Here is an 18,887-nt window from a genome sequence, read left to right as displayed (position 1 = left end):
TTAGTAAAAGGAGGGGTGTTAGTTATGAAGCCTTTTACTAAAGTTGAGTTTTATTTTTCATAAAAGAAGGAAAAGAGGAAAATTGGAAATAGAAGGAGAAAAGAGCAAAAGAGGAGAAGAGAGTAAGAAAGTGAAATTTCAGAAGCAGAGAAAGAGGAAGAATCCAAGAACTAAGCTAAGGTAAGGGGGGACTCTTCCGATTAACCTTTATTATTGGGTCTTAGGTGATAGGATTGATATCGCATGTTATTGATTCGATAGAGAATAGATTCTAGGTTGGGGTTTTGATCAATTAGGTCCAATTTGATAGATTGTGTGTAGATACATGTTTGCAATGCTTGGTGATGTTGTATGTGTTGTTTAATGGCTGAAATAACATGTATTATTTTTGATTTGGTTATGTTTTTCGTGTACAATCGCATTGGTTCGATTGGGAGGTATTTGGGGAGGTTGACATGCTGTAAAATCTGATTTTTGGGGTTGCAGGTACGCAGTAATCGGTTACTGGCCTTTGGGTAACCGATTACTACTGGGCGAAAAGGTAAAAAATTGTTGTTTGGGAGTCAGTAATCGGTTACTGAAAGGGGGGTAAGCGATTACCCATACAAAAAACAGCGTGATGAGTTTTGTAAGACTCGGTAACCGGTTACTGGCATTTGGGTAACCGATTACCGCTGTAGGTTTCTGAAAAATACCATTTTTATAAAATCCATATCTTTTGAACCGTAAATCCGATTCAAGTGCCGTTTTGGGCGTTGGATCAATAATTTTATTTTCTATTTAACTAAATAATTCAAAGAGCATTAGCTCATATTTATTTTTATAACTTGGTATTCTTTTCGAACGATGAATCGTGATGGATGCGTTGTGTGTGGTATGGAATGATGTAAATACCCTGTTGTTGTTGTTGTTGTTGTGTGGTTTGATGTACTTGGTACACGATTGTGAAAGACATTATTGTCGTATGTACTATGTGATGAATTGTGTTATGATGGTGTGTTCATATGATTAAAGTGGTGATTAGCATGTGATAGATGATGCATGCATTTTGTAATCATATGGTGGCTGAATCCCGACGTAGATGGATCAGTGGTCGCTAATTCCCATTGTGTGGAATTAGTGAGAGGAAGTAACCGTATCCTTGAGGATGGTGGATAGGTGAGATGGGTGAAACCCATGATTGGTACCACATGCATATAGTTGCATTGCATTAGGTGTATGAATCATTATAACATGAATGGAAGTGTTCCAAAGAAGGAATCGACTTTGACAAATATTTTGCACCTATTGCTAGGATCGAAACAATTAGGTTGGTTGTTGGTCTAGCAAACATGAACTATCAGAACAAGATTTGGTTCTACAATATATCTCTGAGTTTTGATGATAACAAATGAGTATGTTTGGTAATCTAATGTTTGTTGCTTTGAGCTTTTAAAAAACAGGTTCTGAATATGATGAAAGGCGTGGCCAATACATCAGCAGATACCAAGTTCCGCATCTGCGCTACATAATATCTAATGAATAGTAGAAAAACGCTTCAGAAGCCTCTAAAGTTGTCACTATAATACGAAGTTTGAAGAAACCAATCTGAAGACCAAGTGCTGAAAGACTCTGAAGACGCAGTTCTGAAGACTTTGAAGACTTGAAGCTCTAAAGATTCGTGTTTATAAAGACAAAGGGTACTGAAGACCTAGTGCTGAAGACTCTAAAGATGTGGTTCTGAAGAATCTGAAGACTTGAAGTTCTGAAGACCCAAATAGTTATTTTCTTTCTTCCAACTCATGCCGTTAGCCGAAAATTATGTTTTATTAGTTAAATTAACAGCAAAAATTGTAGATATACCTGTGGATATATTTTCGTAGGAAGATCTTAACTAAAATAAATATTTTCTATAATAAAATTGAATAAAATAACAACAAAGTTATAATCATATTTTCGGAGGAAAATCTTAACTAAAAAATATTTTCTGTAGTAAAATCGAATAAAATAATAAAAAAGTTATAATTCACACAAATCTCACATTAAACCTACTATGACATGCTAAGGACTAAGATCCAACATGACAAAGCATGTATCCAACATTAAAATTCTATGATACTAATTCTCATCACTCATCCCCTATAACCACACAAATTCTCAACCTTCATATGCAACCACTAATTAGAATAGAAAGTTAAAATTAATGGCACAAAAATAATAAGGCAACAACAAGATTTTGATTCACACAAATCTCACCTTAAACCTACTACAAGCATTCCCTGGAAACTAGTATCTAAGACAAACACAATGCTAATGAAAAACATAACCCATTTACATAAACTTTTTATGCAAAGAAGAATTCATTATCCGTTTTCTAATCATATTTACTCAAAGTCTCAATTCTACAACAAATTGTCTATCCAATACCTTTGCATGCAACAAAGAAAGAATGAGAATCTAAAAATTGTCTTTACAATATCCTATTTTCACATACAATATCCTATTTGCCATTCTTTAAATCAATTGAACCTTCTTCATTATTCCTAGTTTTCAAAGATTATTTAACACAAAAAATTTATTGAACAAATGGATATATATATATATATATATATATATATATATATATATATATATATATATATATATATATATATATATATATATAAAATAAATTCTATTGCTATGTTGTTGAGTGCATTTTATATTATGTATATTTGTTTTTATAACTATTTAGCTTATTATGAGACCAAAAAGAAATGCAACCCTTTTTTAAACTCAAATAAAAATTGTTCTATTTTTGGAATCTTTAAAATATGGTTTTGGTTTGGATGGATTGAGTTTGACCTCAAACTTCCCACTGTCCAACCTTTCTCGAAGATTAAGAATATTTTATAATAAACAAATGGGTAAAAATTATTGTGTGTGGTTGTCTCATTTTTAAAACAGATTCTTTCTTTTATCAGACAAGCTAATACAATATTAAAAAAAAGATTAAGTTAATAATCTATTTGATTAGCCATCATTATTGCATTAAAAACTAAAAATAAAAAGTGTCACAATACTAATATTAGTCATTTCTCTTTAAATAAAATTAAACAAATACAATTGCACGAGTTTGTTATAAATATTATTACATTAAATACTAATAAATATAAAATGTATAATATATTTAATTAAATTAATATAACATAATAATTAACTAATACATTTTAAAATAAGTAACATATTATTATAAAAAAATATGGCATGTCTACATATATATATATATATATATATATATATATATATATATATATATATATATATATATATATATATATATATATATATATATATATATATATATATATATTAAATACTTATATCAAGACATTTTTTCCAGTTTACCATGTTAAATTCTTACTTTGATTTCAAATCATGTAGGCTGGTCAGACATATGTTTCACAGGATATTTACTAAATGAGTTTTAATGCTGATTGTTGTTCATTTGGATGCAGTGCTCACTTTTGTCACTTGGGGGAAAGGTGAAGGACAATCACATCTCCCTTCTAATTAATCCTGGCGTCCTTGTAAGGGAAATGGGTTGCAGCATTATTCATTTTGTTTGTATTCAAACACGTTTTTTTGAAACTTTCACAACTGGTTAAGTAAACCTTATATATTTTTAACCTGTGGGCTTTTTCTACATGAAATTATTGATTTATTTAGACATCATTGGAAATCCTTCAAGTGCTTTATTTTGGTCACCATTAACATTGAACTTGGTTAGCTTCACCGAGAATCTTGGCGCCTCTCTTTATCTTATTTGATGCTTCTAAGTCCTACAAGACGATACAAACTTTCCCTTACTATAGAATCCTGCTTATGTTGATTATTTGCCTCTTTAATTTACAACTCCTATGAATCTTTATCAACACAAGTTTCTCTATTACTTTAACACAGTTTATGTGATTCTTCTGTAGTTTTATTTTATATTGATTATCTCCTCCTTTTTTGTTTCATCCACAATATGTGTATGAATATATGTTCTTTTTTGTTAATTCCGGTGCATACTTTTCAGACCAGGCAACTTATTGATCCAAACATGTATTGGATAGCAATTCCAAATATTGGCCCACTTCTTAAGGGTCTTGTTCAGGTATATAGTTCAATCTATATTATTCATGGTCATCGTATAACTTGATAAAAAAGACTAAACACTAACTTATACTTATAGCCATACAAGACTTCTGATCCTAAATAAATAGGGATAGCAAGAAATAAATCATAATAATAACTAAGTAATATGCTAACTAATCTTGGGAGATAATTTAAAATACTCTAATAGAAACCAGTTCTAGGAGATAAAATCAATTCAATGATATTATTTGTATATTATAAGATATTTTCTAACCTTCCAATATAGAGTAAATTGATAATGTAAGAGAGAAATAGTGCAAGTCTCCAACCCACTCCCACTCCCACAAGCCCCCATCCCTCCCTCCTCTCTCCTTCAGCCTCCGCTGTCTTTGTCAAACCCTCTCTATCATTTTTTCATTTTTGGTTTCCAAACTGCATCCCTCTGAAGCATATGGACAACTACATTGGGCAGTTCCTTGACTGAATACAAGAGCGCCACTCCCCACGACGCCCATCTGAACTTCAACTTTCGGTGTGTGGCACCACTAGATTCATTGCCGGAATTCCGCCACCAGTAATCCCACATATTTCTGGTTTGTTTCGGTTGATGCTTCCATTAAAGACAGGTTGATCCTCGAGTTTCGAGGCCAATGATCGGCAAGGGTCAGGGAGGTGTGTGTCAACATTGGCTATCAGAAGAGCCTTCTCAACAAATATGATTGTGTTTTCTATCTATCATTGTTTTTAGTTTTTGCTTCAATGCAGAATTAGAAAATGAAACTAGATCTCATTTTTTAAAATATTTTGGATCACAATGAGTTCGATTTCAAATCACATTTAGAACCAAGTTTTTGTGACATCTTTCATGGAAGATAAAATGTGATTTTTACTCTAGGCATGCTGAATCAAAGTCATATATACTGCTTTTTTTCCCTGGTTAAGTTGACCAATCCTGCTCAAATCTTTTCGAGAGATTGCAAGAGGTTGTGGCAGTAGAGGGAGTTTGCAGCGTTTCAGGCAGAGGGTGAGGGTAGCCAGGGAGATGGGTGGGGTGGGTGGTGGTAGAAAAGTGTTGGAATACTTGGAATGATGATAACTTGGAGGAAGAGTTGGAAAGATTTATTGACATTAAATGAACACAAGTAAGAGCTAATATGGAGATGAATTTGAAAAGATTCATTTATAAGTCCCACATTGGAGGGAACACAAATATTAGTAGTGTATATATATTCCAACTTGGACAATTGTTGTTGGGCCCAAGGGCACCTACAATTTTGTAAAGGAGTGAGGACATACCAATCTGCCAAGAAGACACGCGCGCAAATTAATTTTTTGGAACCCGAATTGGGCCGGTTCAACTCTCCCACTATATTTTCGCCCACGATTTGGTCCACTCGGTTGGATCCTTTTTGCCTATAAATACATTTCTTTCCTTCATTTGTTCGGTACTCCAGAATTCATATCCGAATTCTCTCCTCTCTCCTTTACTCTGCTTCATCTTACAAAATATTATTTTCTTTTTCAACTGGATTTATTCCAGATACTAAGACTGGTTTTTAACCATTAGAAGGTGTATCATTTAGAACGATTCATCACACGTGCAAGTGTGAATCGTATTGAAACAAGCTAGTTTATCCTGGAGGCGTCGTGGGTTTTTTAAGAGCTGCTTTGCATAAATTTGACACTACCGCGAAACGTCTTAAAGAAAGCGTACCGATCCGCGACTCAGCCGATACTTTCCTCTGTGGCATTTTTTTCTAAAACCGAAAAACAACAAGAAAAGAGATGGGGGAGACCAGAGGAGGTGGCGCTGGTGAAGTGTTAGGTTACACTAAGCTACCAAGATCTAAAGTTGCATAAAAAGATTAACACATAAAGATAACTTTTCTGAATTTTCTTAACATTAAAGAAGAGGATCCTTACAATATATAGCTAGGGTTTTCTAACACCCTAATGGGCCATGGGCCAACATAATAAAATAAACATAAACTCTTAACATAGTTACTAAAAGCACCTCCTCTAATAATAATAGTCTTTTAGTAAGACAGATTGTTTCTTCTCTCTAATGGGCCTAGTGGCCCGCTTCTTATCAATACTCATGGGGTCACAAAGAACCTTGTCCTCAAGGTTCATAGAAGAGGTTAAAGGAGGCCCAAAAACAATTGGGTTGGAGTTGGCAAGGCATGGATCGGTGGGCCTAACTAGTGCTGCTGACGGATCAAGTGTGGGAGATGTAGTCAAACGGCTATCTTGAAGAGAATCTGGGATGAAATCTGGAACGGATGGTTGAGATGTGTGGGCAGAGGATAAGGGCTTCGGATGGGAACAGCTGGCGCCTCGAGCCGTGTGAGGCGTGTGAGACGAGTCTTGAGCTTTGTGTAACGTGTGGGGAACAGAGAAAGTACCGTTGGAAACAGCTGTATCCACATAACTTGAATCACGTGAAGCCAAAGGTGTACTAACTCCCTTAGAAAGTGTAGGAAGTACATAAGCTGGTTCGGAAACCAAACCTTTCATTTCTTCCTCTTTTCTCCAAGTCTCTTCACTCTCTCTCAGGAGCTCTTATTCTTCTTCCAAAAATCTTCACACCGCATAAGACGTTCAACCTTTTCAGAAGACCAAACCGAAAACTTGTTAGGAGCTGCTTCCAAACAAGGATCCATGGAGAAGGTAGGATCTTTCACACAAAGCTGTTTCCTGTTTTCGTCTTTGTAACTATTAGACAAAGAAGGGTTTACGATTTGGTTGCTGAAACTTGCAGGTACCCGCGGTTGGATGAGAGGCTTCGTGTTCCCATCTGCTTTCACGGTGAGGTTTTCTGTCTTGTGTGGTCCGTTCCGATTGAATGGAGGTTTGCATGTGTGTTCTAACTCTGGATCTGTGACTTGCAGGTTCTGAGAGAAATAGGGACGCAAGAGAGAAATATGGACCACCGGGTGAATCCTTGAAGATGATGGTAGATCCAGCAAATAAGCGACTTTACCGACACGTTTGATAATCGGAAATGGTCCAAAGAACCGCTTTGCTAACTTCTGAGAGGATCTTTTCGACACAGTAATTTGACGGTAAGGATGGAGCTTAAGCAAAACCATATCACCTTCTTTGAACTCGTAATCTGATCTCTTCTTGTTTGCTTGTTTTTCCATCTGAGTACGACTTTTTTTTAAATGTTCCTTTAACTCCTGCAAAATGCTGTTTCTTTTGTGCAAGGAGGTGACCAACGATGCATCCAGGTTCGGATCAGAGAGATAGGAGGAAAGATTGGGAGGGTCACGACCATATAATGCTTTGAAGGGCGTCATCTGAATAGTTGTGTGGAATGAAGTGTTGAACCAGAACTCTGCAAGGTGTAAAAACTTGTACCAGTGGCGAGGGTGATCACCAACGAAGCACCTAAGGTATGTTTCCAATGACCGATTTACAACTTCTGTTTGGCCATCCGTCTCAGGGTGGTAAGCTGTACTATACTTTAATGTGGTGCCTTGTGCTTTAAAAAACTGTTTCCAGAATTTGCTGAGGAAAAGTGAGTCTCGATCAGAAATGATAGACTTAGGGATACCATGGAGACGTGCTATATCCACTGAGAAACGCAGGGCCAGATCTTTTGCAGTGAAATGAGTAGGAAGAGCAATGAAGTGGACAAACTTAGACAGACGATCACATATGACCCAGATAACGGTGTGGCCAAAGGAATTCGGGAGATTGGTAATGAAGTCCATAGTCAGATCTTCCCAAACCTGTTTAGGGATTGGAAGAGGTTGAAGTAAGCCTTTTTTCTTCTGAGTTAAATATTTGCTTTCTTGACAAATGGTGCAATATTTGATAAATGTTTTTACTTCTTTGTAGATTCCTGGCCATGAAAAAGAACTGGAGATTCGAGCAAGTGTTGCCTTCACCCCCGAATGGCCGCCTGTTGGTGTCGTATGAAATTCTTGCAAGATGTTTAGACGAAGACGTTGAATGTCAGGTATGAATAATTTGTCTCTGTAAAACAGTAGTCCATTTTTGAAGTCAAATGAACCAGAATCTTTGTGAGGTGTTATATTCTGTTGAACTAAGACTTGGCCTGCTGTATCATGTGCATAAAATCTTCGCAACGTGCCTAACAACTCTGGAATTGGGGATGAGAGAGTCATGAGCAGACCTTCGTGTGAGTGGAACTTTCGACTCAAAGCATCTGCGACCAGATTAGATTTTCCAGGTTTGTAAAATATTTCAAAGTTAAACCCCTGCAATTTTGCTGCCCATTTTTCTGTTCTGGTGTTTGAATACGTTGTAGTAATAGATTACGCAAACTTTTCTGATCTGTATAAATATGAAACTTCTGCCCAATTAGATATTGACGCCATTTTTTTACTGCCTCTGTGACAGCAAACATTTCGCGCACGTAAACTGAAGAAGCCTGCATACGAGGGCACATTTTCTTGCTGAAGAAGGTGATGGGGTGTCCATCCTGGGAAAGCACTGCACCAATAGCAAGACCTGAAGCATCTGTCTCTATAACGAATTGTTTTGTAAAATCTGGCAAAGCCAGGACCGGCATGTCGGTCATCTTCATCTGTAATTCTGTAAAGGCTGCGGCCGCTGCTGTAGTCCATTCAAATTTAGTGGAATGTAATAAATCGGTGAGAGGAGCGGCGAGAGTGGCGTAGTGTTTGACAAATCGTCGATAGAATCCGGTGAGGCCTAAAAATCCGCGGAGTGCCGTGAGTGAACGTGGGGTAGGCCAATCCAACATGGCCTGCACCTTTTCTGGGTCTGGAGCAACACCTCCTACTGAAATAATATGGCCTAAGTAATTCACTTGTTTGACTGCAAAAACACACTTAGGTAGCTTCACCACAAAAGCATTAGATTCCAACAGATCAAAAATAATTTGCAAATGAGCTAGGTGATCACTGAAAGTAGGGCTGTAAATTAAAATGTCATCAAAGAAAACTAAAACAAATTTGCGCAAATAGGGTCTAAGTAAATCGTTCATAGCTGATTGAAAAGTGGATGGGGCGTTTGTCAACCCGAACGGCATTACAAGAAACTCATAATGTCCGTCGAAAGTTCGAAAAGCCGTCTTATGTGTGTCTTCCGATGCAACTCGGATCTGGTGGTAGCCAGAGCGTAAGTCTAACTTGGTAAAGTAAGTAGCATTGCCTAACTCATCAAGAAGTTCATCAATGGTTGGGATGGGAAAACGGTCTTTTATGGTTACTGCATTTAGCGCACGATAGTCTACGCAAAATCTCCATGAACCATCTTTTTTTTTACTAGTAAAACGGGTGAGGAGAAAGGGCTTCGGCTAGGAATAATTATTCCCTCTTTTAACATGTCCTGAATTATGGCAGACATAGCAGTTTTTTGGGAATGTGGGTATCGGTAAGGTTTGACATTGATGGGAGGAGTGTTTGGAATAAGGGGAATATGATGGTCATGGGGTCTACTAGGGGGAAGTCCTTCTTTGGGTTGAAAGATATTTTGGTATTTGGTGAGGAGTGTTTGGATTTTTGGGTTTAGTTTAGTTGCTGTGTTAGGCAAGGTATCTTGTGAGTGTTGTCTAGGTGGCTCTTTTGTAGTATTTTCGAAAAACATGAGATGAAAAGAGGCAACAGAATTGGTGTGTATGAGGTGTTTAAGTTGGTGAAAGGTAGTATGGGCGGGATGGGCTGTGGGATCCCCTTTTAAGGTAATGAGTTTTTTGTGATGGGTAAAAGAGATGGATGGAATGGAAAAATCAGCTTGTAGAGGTCCCAATGTTCTTAACCAAGCCATTCCAAGAACAACATCCGCTCCTTCAATTGGCAAGAGATAGAATGGAAGATGGAAAAGTTCAGTTTGTAAGGTAATAGGAACATTATTGCAAATGCCTTCACATTGTAAGTGGGAACCATTTCCCACCATGACAGAAAATTGGTTAATTGGTGTGGGTGAAAGATTGAGGTGTTGAGCAATTCTGGGTTGCAAAATGTTATGGGTGCTTCCGGTGTCCACCAAAACCATGACGGATAAACCACCAATTTTGCCTTTGAATTTGAGTGTTTGTGGTGAGAATTGTCCTGTTAAAGCTTGGGGAGAGAGCTGGAAATAAGTGTCATTTAAGTCTTGCTCTATTTCAGATTCGACACTATCTTCCATATGAGTGGGCTCACACATAGGGTCTTCATCCGCCATAAGAATTAAAAATCTACTTGCTGAACATTTATGGCCAATAAAAAAATTTTCATCACAATTAAAGCATAGGCCTTGGGCTCTACGCTCTTGTAGTTGGGCTTGGGAGAGTTTTTTTATTGGTAGTTTGGATTGGGCAGAGCTTGTTTGGGCTTTGAAGGGACTTGGGTTTTGGGTAATGGGAAGGTTAGGGGGTTTGGGCGATGGGTTGGCTGAAGGGGCAGAAGGTTTATAGTAAGAGTTTGCAAAGGGTTTATGGGATTTGGGTTTAGAATCTTTCAACTTAGATTCAATTAATTTAGCTAAACCAATAGCTTGTGAAATGCTGGTGGGTTTGTGAATTGCAATTTCATTTTGAATTTCATTCGTTAAACCAGAAATAAAACAATTCAATATGGCATCCGGTGGCAAGCCAACCACTTGGTTCCCTAACTTTTCGAATTTGGTTTGATAATCAACCACCGATCCATCTTGTTTCAACTTAAATAATTCAGCTTGGTGGTTGTCAAAAGTTGAAGGACCAAAACGTAATTCTAAGGCTTTGAGAAAAGAAACCCAATCGGTTAACAAATGGCTTTGATGCATCCATTTAAACCAAGACAAAGCATCACCCTTCATGTAAAATGAAATCAATGACAAACGGTTTTCCGGTGGCATATTATAAAAATTAAAAAACTGCTCAGCTTGAAACAACCAATCAAGGGGTTCTGACCCATCAAACATAGGGAGATCAAGTTTTGGGGTTCTAATAGTTGGGAGGGGTGGTATATGAGAGAGATTAGGATAAGGGTTTTGGGAAGGAAATTGGGAGAATGGGGGTTGTTGGGAAAAAGGCATAGTGAAAGGTTGAGAGGATGATAGGATAGTTGGAATAGGGGGGTATGGAACGAAGGTTGAGTAGGTGTGAGGATTGATGTAACGGTTAGGTGTTGGTTGGGGGTGTGTAGTAGAGAAAGTTGCAGAATTTCTCAATGGTGTGTGTGTTGGTGACAGGTTTTGAAAATTTGGTGGAGGAACCCTAGAATTAGAATGTAGGTTCTGTAGCATACCTGAAGTGGCTGCTGTTCCAGGAACAGTAGTTGAGGTGACCGGAGGTACTGTTCCGTGAACAGTAGCGGACCCAGCAGTGGTCCCGGAGCCGTGAACAGTAGCGGATCTGCTTGTTGTACCTGTTTCGTGAACAGTAGCAGAAGGGGTAGAATGGTTTTGCTGCAGCTCTTTTTCAAGAGAAATTTTTTTAATGGCAGCCATGAGGGAATCAAATCTAGAGTCTTCCGCACTTTTGTCATTATCAAACCTTGTTTGGAGGTTGGATAATTCGGTAGAGATTTGGTGGAATCTTACATCCATTTGCTCTTGTGTCTCTTGCATTGCATTGTTTAGGTTTAAGGTAGTGATTTGAAGAGCTTCTTCTAAAATTTCTTTAGAAGAGGGATTGGGGGGTTTTGGGGGAGCCATGGGAGGGATAAGAGGTAAAAAATGAAAGCACCAATGTTAGGTTACACTAAGCTACCAAGATCTAAAGTTGCATAAAAAGATTAACACATAAAGATAACTTTTCTGAATTTTTTAACATTAAAGAAGAGGATCCTTACAATATATAGCTAGGGTTTTCTAACACCCTAATGGGCCATGGGCCAACATAATAAAATAAACATAAACTCTTAACATAGTTACTAAAAGCACCTCCTCTAATAATAATGGTCTTTTAGTAAGACAGATTGTTTCTTCTCTCTAATGGGCCTAGTGGCCCGCTTCTTATCATGAAGGTAGAGTGTGGTAGGAGGAAGCATTTTTTTGTCCCTCTCGTGTGTCAAATATTTTTATGCATCACTTGTAGGTGGTGCATGGTAACCCTCCTATTATTCAAATTTTTATGCATCACTTGTAGGTGGTGCATGGTAACCCTCCTATTATTCATTCGTGTAATATGTTTGATTTTAGTACACGTGCTTCAATTGTTTGTTCAGTACTTGAACACATGTTGCTATTTTCTTTTGGGGGGCTTTGTACTGGGAAGGAGAAAATTACTAGTGAGAGGCATGGAACTTGATTATATTTGTATTGCTTCTTAATTCTGTTAACTAGACCTCAGCCATGTCGGAAAGGTGAGTACCCTTGAAATTTAATGCCAGTCTCATGTTTGGATCAGTTTAATTTTGAAAAGCAATTATTCTTTTTGCGAGTTTAACTTGAGAGAGCTTTTGAAAATAAAGAGTGACAATTTTTTCAAAATTATTCTGAAACAAGCATTAAAGTCATACAAATTTCAAGCTCACATGGCCGTAAATATTTAGTGAGTTATCAACTGATTGACTCATCATATAGATTACATCCTAATTCTAATCACTATTAGGTTGAGCTTGAATTGTTAATCACCACTACACATGTGGGCAAATAGAAGTCTATTGCCGGTAATATTTGAAGTAGGAGTATGATTTGGGCAGTCATTACACTTTCAGATTTATACTTAGTCAGAATGAGAGAGGCCCCAGTTTTTTTTTTCTTTTTTTCTTTAAATTGTATAACTTGTGTAATTTGATCTTTAGGTAATATATTTATCATAATGAATTTGTTTTAACTTTGTTGTTCAGGGAAGGAAGGAAATTATTTCCCTTCTCAGCCGACGTCAATATAAGGAGATGATGTTGGCTGTTTTAGAAAAGAAGCGTCTTCGAATGTCCCCACTCGATATGAGATTTCATCTTCGTGATTTGATTGGTTCCGGTCATCTCAGAAGTGACCAGACTCCAGTTGGTATAGTTATCAGAGTATCCAAAGATTAGAGGTCCAGAAAGTCATAGGTTTACTTGCATCCATGAATTGATTTGTCTGCTGCTTTTTACTCTTAATTTGTTTAAGAGACTTAGTGGCTTATGCTTTGGACAAATAATTGTTATTTTTTATTAATAAATGGATATATAATTGGTATATTACTTCAAATGGCTTTCTAACACGTGAGAGAACTATTTAGAAGAAATATTATATTTTTTCCTTCGAATGGTTAAGAAAAAAGTTTAAGATTCAGCAACTACTTTCAACATCTGTTGACATGGACCAAATGAAGCTAATGTAAGTCTCCTTTCTCAAAGTGCAGTTATATAATTCAATTTCTAGAAACCTTCATGGTTTACCAAAAGGTTTACATTTATCTGTTTTCGAGGTTAAACTTGTTAGAGATATATGTGGAAAATGCATATGAAGAAGTAAAGAAGCAAAACCCGCTCAAGGGACTAACAGAGTTAGTCTTCTGTTAGCTGTTAGGAGGTTAGAAGCTGTTAGAGGTCTGTCTCTAACAGAGTTCTGTTATCTCTCTTACTGCAATGTATATAGATATCAAAATGTTGCAAATTGTATCAGTTAGAGAATTGAGATACTCTTTCACTCTCATTGAATATTCAATGCAAATTCAACTTTATCATGGTATCATTCACTGGTTCCGTTCATCTATGCTTCCTTAAACCCTAATCTCGGATCCCTTTTGTTGCTCTTCATCCCTGCAAAGCAACCCTAATCTTCACTGGTTCAAGGTGCAGCAATGGCGTCCACTGAAAATCAAGCTTCAATTGGCCAAGCACAAATGCAATCTCACCAAATTCCATCAATCTTCGCGTCTTCAAATTCGAATTCGCACAACGCATTTGGACCAAAGGTTTCGATCAAACTACAAGAAAACAACTATTTGCTATGGAATCAACAAGTTGAAGGAGTAATCTTGATGCAAAAGATGCGTCGAATCGTAGTTAATCCACAAATTCCTCAGAAATTCAAGACGGATCAAGATCGTATGACATGTTACGTTCTCTGAAGAATATGAATCTTGGTTGGTCCAAGATCAAGCTGTGTTCATATGGTTGCTTTCCACCATCTCTGAATCCGTTCTACCTCGAGTCCTCTCCTACAAACATGCATTTGAAGTTTGAGACAGGATCCACAAATTCTTCAATGCTCGGCTAAAAGCTAGGGTTCGACAACTAAGAGTGGAGCTGAAATCGAAGAAGAAAGGAAACAAATCCACCACTCTGTTTGTTCTAAGAATCAAGTCGATTACAAATTCTCTTATAGCAGTGGGAGATTCGATTTTAGAACAATATCAAATCGACTCAATTCTTAATGGTCTCCCTGAAGAGTAAAACCCCTTTGTAATGCAGACCTATGGAAGCAAAGAGCCACCGTCCCTATGTGATATAGAAGCACTCCTCTATGTTCAGGAAGCACAATTGGACAAGTTTAGACAAGAACTTGCCACATCCACTGTAGCAGCCAACCTAGCTCATACAAGTCAGGAAGCAACTAGCTCCAAAGGAGCATTGTCTGGAAATCGTGGCAGGGGAACTCGCTACACTAGAGGTCTGCTCGTGGTTGGGGATGAAATACATCTGATAATCGTCCAACATGCCAACTATATGGCAAATACGAGCATTTAGTCACTAATTGTTGGCATAGGTTTGATGAAACCTTTATGCCACACAACTCTTCAAGCTTCACTGGTGTTGTGAATGAATCTGTTGCAACACAGGGGCAAGCTCAAGGTTCCAACCAAAACACTCAGGCTATGGCAATGATGGCAACTGCTAATCCACAATTAGCTTACACTCAAGAATACTCACTGCCAGCTGAATTGGAATCACATACATGGTTTGCTGATTCAGGTGCTTCTCACCATCTCACACCTTATGATTCCTTTTTACACAATTCAAAAAGTTATGTAGGTTCTACCAAAGTATATGTTGGCAGTAGTCATACTATTACCATAAAATCCATAGGTTCAACCCGTTTTCATTCTAAGATTGTACCTCATAAACTATTATTGTTGTCTAATGTATTACATGTTCCCACAATCACAAGAAACTTGCTGTATGTCTCTAAATTCTCTAGGGATAACAATGTCATATTTGAGTTTTTGGCTGATAAATGTTGTGTTAAATCTCAAGATTCTAAACAAATTCTATTTGAGGGATACCTTGATGATAGTGGTTTATACTGCTTTCCCAAGCTACCCTTGGATGCCAAGATCAAAATGCATGAATAACAACCTATGTATTCCCATTGGTATACAAAGCTGCTCTATTTCTAATTCTACTACAATTAAGCCTAGTAACGTTCTTTCTAGTTTCTTGTGGCATAATCAATCGTCTTGGTCATGCCAATCTTAATTCTGTTAGACAAATATTGAAATTGTATAATATAGCTACTCCAAATAAAGTTGATACTTTTACTTGTAAGTCCTGTAATCTTGGTAAACTCTTAGAATTCATTCTCCATTGTCTACTACGGTTTATTCTAATGCTTTTGATATCATTTATATTGACTTGTGGGGTCCTTCACCCCAACCATCTAGCTCTGTGTTTAGATGTTATGTGGCCTTTGTAGACGGTTCCACAAGGTACACATGACTATACTTTCTAAAGACAAAATCTGAAACACTTCAAGCTTTCAAATTGTTTCACTTATTTGTCAAGACACGATTCCACACTACAATCAAGTCAGTCCAGTCTGACTTTGGAGGTGAGTACACACCTTTCACAAACTACATAGTTGAGTAAGGCATAAATTATAAACTACTTTGCCCCCACACATCCCATCAAAATGGGAATGTGGAGAGAAAACACAAGCATATAGTAGAAATGAGATTTGCGCTGTTAGCTAATGCATCTATCCCTATCACCTTTTGGGACCATAGTTTTGCTACATGTGTTCACATAATAAATAGACTCCCCTATCCCAATTCACCACAGTTCAACTCACCCTTTCATGCTCTAAATGGGAAAGAACCTGATTACAAGTCTTTAAAGGTCTTTGGGTGTTGTGTTTTCCCTTACTAAGACCTTACAACAAACACAAGATTCAATTTTGAAGCCAACAATGTGTCTATCTTGGTATCTCTCCTCAACATACGGGTTTCAAATGCTTAAGAAAAGAGGGTAGAATATGTATCTCTCTTGAACATGACTTTCCTTTCTCAACTATGTTCCTTAGTAAGTCTGAATCCAACTGTACCAAAATGTCCAAAACTGCACTAGGTTCAACACACACCTTACACTCACATATGTTATATCTAATAGTGGTGTGTCACCTGCTAACACTCAAACAAGGCCAATACCTATGGTTGAATCTCCCAAAAGAAGTGTTTCCATTCCTTTAAATACTATGCCAACTCAGTCTGCCTCAAAAAATCTGCATAGTTAGTCTGCTCCAGTTGTACTATCACAGATTGGTCAAATACCTATGTTGAACCTGACCCTGTTCCCCTGCAAAATATCACTGGTCCAACAAGTTACCTTGAGGGTATTGCACAAAATAACAACAACCATACACTTGACCCTGCTTCCTTACACAACAGCACTGGTTCAGGCAGCTACCCTACGGGTACTGAACAAAATAACAAGGATGCTACCCCTGACCATAGGTCTGGTTCCTCTAATTATCTAGAGAATAATGAAACACTTCAGTCCCTTGTTTCTAATATCAATTGAAGCCTATCTTCACACCAACCCAATGAATTAAATCAACTTCTTATTCAAACTAACAGTCGAAGCACCTCATATACTCAGTCTAACTTACAAACTTATCCAATTTTTATTGAGTCTGACATGTCTATGTCTCCTTCCGTTGGTGTAAGTAGACTTGAACCAGTTATGCCTCTCTTACATAATGATCATTCCATGTTGACTAGGGCCAAAACAGGGAAATCAAAACCCAAGGTATTTGTAGCTCATACTGAAACTGAACCAACAATAGTTAAACAAAAGCTTTGTCTAAACCAGAATGGGTCAAAGCAATGGAGGCATAAATTGATGCTTTGAAAGCAAATGAAACTTGGACATTAACCACTTTACCTCCACACATAAAAGCTGTAGGTTGTAAATGACTATTCAAGATAAAAGAAAATCCAGATGGGAGTGTTCAAAAATATAAATCCAGGTTGGTTGCAAAGGGCTAGGAACCAGGGTCTAACTTTGCTGAGATATTCTCACCCGTGGTCAAGCCAACAACAATTAGACTAATACTTACACTTGCCATAACCTACAAATGGGAAATTCAACAGTTAGATGTGAACAATACCTTTCTAAATGGGATACTTCAAGAAGATATCTATATGACTCAACCCCCTGGATTTGTTCATCCTAAGAAGACTCTTGTGTGAAAACTTCAAAAAGCTCTATATGGCCTTAAACAGGCGCCACGAGCACGATATGAAAAGCTAACTCAATCTCTTATTCAATTTGGATTCAGTCACTCTAAGTGTGATCATTCACTCTTTGTATACTCCAACCAAGGTGTTTCTTTGTATGTACTTATATATGTGGATGATGATATTTTGATTACAGATTCTAGTCCCACACTCATCCACAGTCTAATTGAAAAACTAAAAAACTTTGCTCTGAAGAAACTTGGTAGACCCTTATATTTCTTAGGTATAAAAGTCAAAACTCAGAGCAATGACTCATTTCTACTTACACAAGCTAAATACATAAAGAATCTATTGGCCAAGACAAAAATGGAAAATGCTAATGGGGTTCCTACACCCATGCTTAGCACATGTAAGCTAAGCAAACATGGTTCCCCAGCCTTTTCTGATCCGCATCTATACAGGTCGATTGTTGATGCCTTATAGTATGTAACCTTAACAAGACCTGACATTACTTTTAGTGTTAACAAAGCATGTCAGTTCACGGCCTCCCCGTTGAACACTCATTGGTATGCAGTTAGAAGGATTCTTAGATATCCGAGTGGTACATTACATTATGGTTTACTGTTGTCTCCTTCGATTTCTGCTCAAGTTTTCTCTCATGGCCTACAATGATTCGGACTAGGCAAGTGACCCAGATGATTGCAAATCCACTTCTGATACATGTATATTTTTGGGTCCAAATTTAACTTCTCGGAGTTCTAAGAAACAATCCTTGATTGCTTGATCCTGCACTGAGGCCGAATATCGTGCCCTTGCTCACTCTACCTTAGAACTTTTGTGGTTGGAATCTTTATTGTTTGAGCTTGGTGTTTCTTTCTATACACCAACTCTGCTCTGTGACAATTTAAGCGCAGTGCTAGTGTCTCATAATCCTATGTTACACGCTAGGACTAAACATATAGAATTAGATATACATTTTGTAAGGGAAATGGTTGTAGCCAAGAAACTTCAGATTCAACATGTTCCGCCTGCAGCTTAGATTGCTGATACCTTAACAAAGCCACTTGGGTCTGCAGTGTTTCAGGACCTGCATTCCAAACTTAAAAGTGCATTGTGAAACACACTCCCCTTGAGCTTGATGAGGGATGTTAGAGATATATGTGAAAAATGCATATGAAGAAGAAAAGAAGTAAAAGCCTGCTCAAGGCACTAACATAGTTAGTCTTCTGTTACCTGTTAGGAATCTATTAGGTGGTTAGAAGCTATTAGAGGTTTGTCTCTAATAGAGCTTTGTTATCTCTCTTACTGCAATGCATATAAATATCAAAATGCGGCAGATTGTATCAGTTAGGGAATTGAGATACTCTTTCACTCTCAATGAAAACAATTGTAAACTCTCTCAATGAATAATCAATACAAATTCAACTTTAACACAACTTAATTGTAGCAATCTTCTGACCAGAATCCATGCTTTCACAACGTTTACAACAAACGA

General features: G+C 37.4%; 1 protein-coding gene and 1 pseudogene across 1 annotated transcript in view; both read left to right on the top strand.

Annotated features, from left to right (window-relative positions):
• Positions 1-13,959, top strand: part of LOC131644453 (uncharacterized) — a 29,511-nt gene extending 15,552 nt beyond the window's left edge. Inside the window, exon 8 of the mRNA XM_058914959.1 lies at positions 12,852-13,959. Within this exon, the coding sequence (XP_058770942.1) occupies positions 12,852-13,043 (192 nt within the window). The 3' untranslated portion in view covers positions 13,044-13,959. The remainder of the gene's footprint in view (positions 1-12,851) is intronic.
• Positions 13,960-16,850: 2,891 nt separating this feature from the next.
• LOC131657074 (large ribosomal subunit protein uL4z-like) overlaps positions 16,851-18,887 on the top strand; it is a 30,807-nt pseudogene continuing 28,770 nt past the window's right edge.

This window comes from Vicia villosa, linkage group LG1, assembly GCF_029867415.1.
Source record: "Vicia villosa cultivar HV-30 ecotype Madison, WI linkage group LG1, Vvil1.0, whole genome shotgun sequence".
Classification (NCBI taxonomy): Eukaryota; Viridiplantae; Streptophyta; class Magnoliopsida; order Fabales; family Fabaceae; genus Vicia; species Vicia villosa.
This window is presented reverse-complemented; position numbering and strand designations above follow the sequence as displayed.